Genomic DNA, 7,665 nt, shown 5'->3' on the forward strand with positions numbered 1-7,665 from the left:
CCCGAACAAAAGCAGGAGTAACAAAAGCCACCAATGGGCTCCACAAAGCTCATCGCAGCGACTCTTCTCCCCGCCTTCCTCGCCCTCCATCTACACGCCCCAGCAGCAATGGCCACCGCGGCAGGAAGCTCCAACTCCAACCTCTTCCGTGACTACATCGGCGCCCTCTACAACGGCGTCAGGTTCGCGGACGTGCCGGTCGACCCGCGCGCCCGGTTCGACTTCATCCTCGCGTTCGTCATCGACTACACCACCGCGACGGAGCCACCGTCCCCGACCAACGGCCGGTTCAACGTCTTCTGGCAGGACACGGTGCTCACCCCCGCCGCGGTCGCCGAGGTCAAGCGGCGGAACCCCAACGTGCGCGTGGCCGTCAGCCTCGGCGGCGCCACGGTCAACGGCAGGCCCGTGTTCTTCAACGTCACCTCCGGCGTTGACTCCTGGGTCCGCAACGCCGTCGACTCGCTGACCGGCATCATCCAGCGGTACGGCCTGGACGGCATCGACATCGACTACGAGCAGTTCCAGGTGGACCCGGGCACCTTCGCCGAGTGCGCCGGCCGTCTCGTGGCGGCGCTCAAGAGCAGCGGCGTCATCAGGTTCGCGTCCATCGCGCCGTACGGCAACGGCGACGTGCAGCGCTACTACCGGACGCTGTGGGCGGCGCACGGGGCCGCCATAGACTACGTCAACTTCCAGTTCTACGCCTACGGCGCAAGCACCACCGCGGCGAAGTACGTCAGCCTCTTCGACGAGCAGATCGCCAACTACCCTGGAGCCAACATCCTGGCCAGCTTCACCACGGCGGCGACGAACACCTCGGTGCCGGTCGACACCGCGCTCAGTGCTTGCCGGACTCTGCAGGGGCAGGGCAAGCTCTACGGCATCTTTGTCTGGGCTGCAGACCATTCCAGGAACCAAGGATTCAAGTATGAGACACAGTCGCAGGCCCTGTTGACTGATGCCACCACTTACTAGTTACCCACAGCTTCTTGGTTTGCGTATATCGATTTTTTAGTGAAATCATATGGAATAAAATGAGCATCCGATTTTAATTGTTGGTTGACTGCACCCTATTAGGCTTAAAATTATTGGAAAATGTACGTAATATTTACATTTGAGATTTATTTATAGCACATTCTCAACATATCCATAACTTTCTAGCCCTTCCTCTAAACTTTCCTTTTGCAAGAGAAACTTCCAATCTATTCTTCGACCCTTAAGGTAGTACAAAGAACACAGAAATAAAAAATACATTCAGGTTCGTAAACCACCTAGTGATGATTACAAGCACTGGAGCTAGCTGAAGGTGCGCCGCCGTCATCGCCCTCCCTCGTCGAAGACGAGCAAACCTTGTTGTAGTAAACAGTCGAGAAGTTCTCGTGCTAAGACCCGATGGGACCAACGCATCAGAACAACAACCGTCGCCGATGAAGAGAAGCGTAGATTGGAAGAATCCAACCTGTAGACAGACGAACGAAAACCGGATCCACGTAGATCCACCGAAGACAAACGCCGAACGAATTCCATGAGATCCGCCGGAGATAAACCTTCACACGCCCCCTGACGATGCTAGAAACACCATCAAAACTAGGGCTAGGCAGAAAAGACCTTATTCCACCTACAGAGAGTTGCCGCCGCCTCGCATCTCTAAGCAGGACACAAACCCTAACAAAACTCAAAAAACATAAAAAAAAAGGGATTTGTGATTATTTGCCACAACTTACTTTGAACTTTGATATTTTTCTGGTGCCACCCTTTACTTGGAATTTTGATAATTTGCCATCTGTCGGTTGGGCCCCACAGGAAAAGTCCAAAATACCCTTGCCGTTCGATTGACCAGGACGGGAGAGAAGCTCTCGGTCGTCATTCTCATCCCCTTCTCTCGCCCCCAGAGATGGCAAGAGGGCGGCGGCTCCTCGACGACGACTCACGCTTGCACCTCTACCATGAGGCACCACACTGGATCCGCGGGTGCGCCTCTCCTGATCCTTCGCCGCCGCGCGCTGCCTGCCCAGCGCGCGTACTGGACATGGCTCACGCTGCCACCGGGTGCGTAGCAGACTACTGCCTGGGCTGGTCGGGGGCCCGTGCTAGTGCGGAGCGACGACGGTCGTGAGCAGCAGACGGCGGTGTTGGGGGGAAGAAAGGGGCACCGGCCAGGAGCAGCGGGGTGGCGTGCGGGGACTCCGCCTATGGGGAGCAGCAGGAGTGGCGGGGTGGCGGTGGCGGTGGGGTTCATCGCTGGAGCTGCGCGCGGTGGCCGCAATGACCAAGCTCGACCTGTAGCCGAGCTACTGCGGCCGGTGAGATGGCGCTGCGCATGGCGGACCCAACGACCAGGCACGGCGGGCACGTCCACAACGAGCTGCTACACCTGCGCGGTGGGCATCGGCATGGCGGACGAGTTGCTACACCTGCACGGACACAATGGCCAGGCGCGGCGGGCATGTCCGGGCTGTAACCCATCGGGGTGTAAATTGCACGCAACCACCACTTTAAAAGCTAGGTTTGTAAAAAAACACTATGTTATATTTTTTGCAAAAAACACCATGTCTACTGTAATCATTTTGCAAAAACCACTGATCGACGGATTAGAACGCTTTAAGTATGTTTATGACAGGTGGGTCCTGATTTTGCTGACATGGCATAACAGCTCGGCCGAGACGGCGTCAGGCCAGAGAGACCGGGCCCACTTGTTAGCTGGATCTTCTTCTTCGATTCTTCTCTTCCTCTCACCCGAAATTACTCCCTTTCTCGATCCCGTTTCTCATGGTGGAACGCACGCTCGACTGTACCAAGAAGACGACGAGGCTTGCGGCGTGCGAGCGTGAGCCGAAGAAGAAGTTGAGGCCGCCGGGAGCCGAGGCGACGCGGATGGCGAGCGCGGTTTGGCCATGCTTGAAGAGGAGCTGCGAGGAAGGTGCGGCGGTGTGGAACGTGCTGGCGGAACTGGACGAGGGCGGCCCACTGGTCGGGCTTGGCTGGGCGCGGGCGCACGAGTCACAGAAGCGGTCGTGGACGGCGAACTCGACGGGGTGGGTCTGCTCGAGGACGATGTCGTTGAGGACCTCGCTGCGGAGGCGGAGCTTGAGGCAGAGGCGCTTGGAGTGGGGCTCGGAGAAGACGAACTCGACGCCGGAGAGCGAGATCCGGAGGCGAGCGAGCGGGTGCTCGGGGGACTCCGGGCCGGCGCGGAGCCAGGAGCGCTGCGGCTGGAGGTAGGAGAAGCAGTCGGGGCAGCAGCCGGCGGCGGCGTTACGCGGGACGCCCTGGGTGATGTCAACGCGCGCCTGAAGGCAGCAGGCATACATGTTGGCCGGGTTGGGCTGCATGGAGACGCTGCGGATGCAGCTGAATCGGATCGACTGTTATGCCCTCGTCGTGCTTGGTAGCCCATGGAGCTGATTGCTTTTCTGATTTTGATTGAGGCGCTTTCATGTAAAATTGCAGGGACTAGTTTGTAAATCTAGTCAAATTCTTGATCTAACGCCGTCTCGGTCGAGCCGTTATGCCACGTCAGCAAAATCAGGACCCACATGTCATAAACGTACTTAAAGCGTTCTAATCCGCTGATTAGTGGTTTTTGCAAAATGATTACGGCAGACACGGTGTTTTTTGCAAAAAATGCAACGTAGTGTTTTCTGCAAACCTAGCCTTCAAAGTGGTGGTTTCATGCAATTTACTCGCATCTAGGCGAGGAGGGGAGCGGTCGAGGCCGAGCTTGACGTACCAGCGTGAGGAGCAGCGGTGACTCGAGCGGCTGCTCCTACCAGTGCACGTGCTCTGTCGTTGGCTGGGTTGTGACCATGATGCTTTGTGAAGCTGCTGTTGTGTGCTGCCGCCGTCGCTGCTATGTGCTGCTGCGTTGTGTTGGTCCACCTCAAGGTGAGCGCGAGACGCCGGGAGCAGCAAAGGCCTCCGGGGAGCAGCAGGGGATACGGCGGCGGGCTAGCAGGGGCCACCGGAGAGCAGTAGGGGCGACGGCGGCGGTGGCGGGACAGCTGGGGCGGCGGCTGTGTTATGAGCTAGGATTCATGCCGATTTGGAAGGAGCTTGTGCTATGTTTTAGTCAAACAGGTAAAAGGGTATAATTGGCCTATGCTTTGTGCACTTATTCTGTGCATTATTTGCAAAGATTATTTTTGTATTAGAAAGTGGCACTACTGTAGGATGCTGCTAACGCGACACTATGATCAGAGACCCTTTGATGAAACTGTGTGCGATGCCATAATCGCAAACGATGGTGTAAAAAACCGTCAAAAAGGTGCAAACCATTTGCGATGGCGGAGCCATCAAACACGGTTCAGATTTTAGTTGCGTGTGCGATGCAGGGCATACAGTTCAGTTCAGTTAACTGTTTGCAATGAGGAGGAACAAAAGAAATGGGCAGCTAAATGAAGGTGTGTGAGATATACAGCATATGGTTCACTCGGATGAATTGTTTGTGATTAGGCAACATAAAAGAAACGGTCAGCCAGATAAAGGTGTGCGTGATATACGACATGCGGTTCACTCGAATGAACTGTTTGCGTTGAGACATGAGAACAGAAACAGTTCAACTTAACAAGATGTGGGTGATACGCGGCAAACAGGTCTGTAATTAGAAATGTGTGTGAAGACCGATAATAACACAGACAGTTGCTGCTAATAAGACGTGTGTGTTGTGTGATGGGATTGTATACAGAACAACAACACACACACACACACACACACACACACACACACACACACACACACACACACACACACACACACACACACACACACACACACACACACACACTTATAAGGACATGCTTGCATAACCAAATTAAACATCCATTTACATAGGTGGCTACTACAACCATGGCATTTGCACACATCAAAGTAAACTATTACATGTATAATTACATAGGTGGCTACTACACACATGACATTTCCACACAGCAATAAAGTAAACTATATATTACATGCATGATTAACTAGCATAAACGATCATCTGATCATCATCTACTTCTTGTGACGCTTGCTTTGCTTGTGGCTCGATCCGGGCTTGCCGATTTGGGTAACGAGGCACTTCTCATGTCAACAATCCGCTTGTGCATCTCGTAGCATGTGTACACGCTCTTGGCCGCGAACCTGAGGTGAGGTTCATCTAGTTGCGTCATCCAGGCCCTGTGCCAGAGGACTTGTTCTCTGGGCATCCTGCTTCATCTTTTCATAGTAGGGGTCGATGATGGCCGAGGCGAGTTCGACCAGGGAGTCCTTCTTCGTGCTGCCTCAGACCCTATAGTGGTCACGAATTTCGACAAGGTTCTTGCAGGCCAAACCCGTAACACTGAGCGCGTTTACATCATCGATGGTTTCCACCATTGTGAACTTGTAGTCGGTGCTGTTGAAAAACCTATTGAAACGGTTGCAAGGCCCTGTGGCCATGCAGTAGTGGTAGATGAGGACATGATGGCGCACGCACAATTGGGCAACGACAACCTTCTAATCTATGTCGGGACGACCGGCGGTGTATTGGAGGTCGATGCCGACCACCTTGTACTTGTAGCGAGCAAGCAACTGCTCAACGTTGTTGATGTAGTCATCCACCACGGCCGGGTCGATGGTGTACACCACCGAGAGATCTATCTCCCTCGCGTGGGTCTCCACTCTATCCTCGTCGAACTCCATTGGAGTGCCGCTGGACATCCCCTCTCTATGTGTCGTCATGGGTGTGCTTGTTGTGTTGTGGGGCGCGATCGAAAGGTTGAGAGACTAAGGTTATAATGGCCGCGGGAATTAAAGGGGAAGCCGAACGGCCAGGAATATCGGCAAGCCCTGATGGCAGTTCTAATTTGCAGCGCGTAACTCCATTGTGCCGCACGTAACTGCATCTTACTGAGCGCGCTCGGCAGAGGAGAGACTGCCAGAAATAGCACAAAGCCCCTCCGTGGTAGTATTAGTATTTAGGGGCTATTTTGTTCAGTTCATCTGATTATAAACGTGTGGTTGAACTATACAATATACTTAAAATTAGCTAGTATATATAGTTGAACTAGCTATTTCAGTACGTGGTTGGCAATAATTGGGGAAAAATTTCATCGGTTTAGCTGTCAATTTGAACTATTTTTATAAATTAAGAACGACTGCTTAATCTATAAATAAAATCTATGCTTAATTACTAAATTTTAGTTGCAAAAATTAGATAGTGCTAGTGATTTCTAGCTGCATATTTTGACAAATCGCAGTGTTACAAGGATTGACAAATGGCAACGTTACTCAACAAATGTAAATCTTTCCAGTTTGACAAATGGCAACATACCCAATATGACAGATGCAAATCTTACCAAATTGTTTGTACATGGTTGCACACGGGTCATTCAAAACAACCGTTTGCGTTGAAGGGATGCACAAATCCTGCGCTGCGGGTTTTCCCTCGACTTAAGGGGAAAGACCATAGCTCTCATTTTGCATATGGGTGTTCTATCTAAAACGTTTGCGATCAAGAGCTGCATAAATCCTGCTCGACACATTTTCTCTTGGCTTCCTGGGGAAGCTGCCATTTGCGATTAGCGTTTTATATTTAAAAATAATATTAAATAACGGCTTGGGCGCCATTAATGTAGAGGATGCGAGCAAGGCAGGTGGCCATGAAAGTCAAAGGGCCCGCTTCCCGGTGAGTCTACGTGGCGTATAGCTTGCACGGTTCTCGGTGAGCCTCCGCATTGTAGTACAGCTCACATGCCTTCCATTTAGTCAAGCACTCAAGCACCTGTCCGACGGCACCTCCTAGCCATTAAAAGAGTGAGGCGTGGCGTCACGTGAATGGTTAACAGAACACACACAATTCAAATTATACAAAACGTTAGAGATGTTATAGTGGTTAACAAAACAAACACTATTTGTTTCAAAATGCCTTTGTTGGCTATTATTCGAGTGCGCCTTCTCTTAAAATGGACACGAAAAATATCACAGCATGTCGGGTGCCATTCCATTATAGCATGCCAAGTATCATGAATTTCAGACGAGTTTTCGATTTACTAGAATCTAAAAACAAAGTATCTCAACGTTTTTTTGGCAATCAATAGTGTCCCGGTGTTTGAAATTCATTTCCATTTCTTGCATGGGACCTAAGCATGCCCCGAAGGACACATATTTGATTTTTCAACCAATTTATATGCACTAGAGTTTGTGCATGTAGTTCAAATTTGAATTATGCACATGAAATGCCTAGAAAATCCAGTAAATGTATAAAAATGTCCAAACAAACCCCGAAAAATTCCAAAAGTAAACACAACACTCCTGTTGTTCTATGTTGACACTAGAAATTTTTTGAAAGCAATAAGAGGCAACGGATATCATTTCGTCCTCAAAGGTGGCACGTTCCCTACCGAAACCATCACGCTTGTTGTGAGAAGCTAATGTTTGTGAGAAGTTTATACCCAAACCTGCCCCAAATGGAACAAATTTTTTACCACGACATGTTGATGCTGCTCCATCATATCATGCCAAGTGTCATGAATTTCATTCGACTTTTGGATTTACTAGAATTTAAAAGTCAGGTATCTCAATGTTTGCGACCGAGTGACGGTGGCAGGGTGTTTGAAATCCATTCCCATTTCTTGCATGGGACCTAAGCATGCAACCAAGGACACATATTTGTTTTTTCAACCAGTTTATATGCACTTGGGAATG

The 7,665-nt window shown here is 50.9% G+C and overlaps 1 protein-coding gene across 1 annotated transcript; it reads left to right on the forward strand.

Moving 5' to 3' along the window:
* On the forward strand, nt 1–1,784 carry LOC123113836 (chitinase 2-like). Its single transcript, XM_044535179.1, has one exon. It carries the CDS (start codon nt 34–36, stop codon nt 976–978), a length of 945 nt encoding a protein of 314 aa, XP_044391114.1. The 5' UTR covers nt 1–33; the 3' UTR covers nt 979–1,784.
* The last annotated feature ends 5,881 nt before the right edge of the window (nt 1,785–7,665 follow it).

This window comes from Triticum aestivum, chromosome 1A (genome assembly GCF_018294505.1).
Source record: "Triticum aestivum cultivar Chinese Spring chromosome 1A, IWGSC CS RefSeq v2.1, whole genome shotgun sequence".
In the NCBI taxonomy this organism is placed as follows: Eukaryota; Viridiplantae; Streptophyta; class Magnoliopsida; order Poales; family Poaceae; genus Triticum; species Triticum aestivum.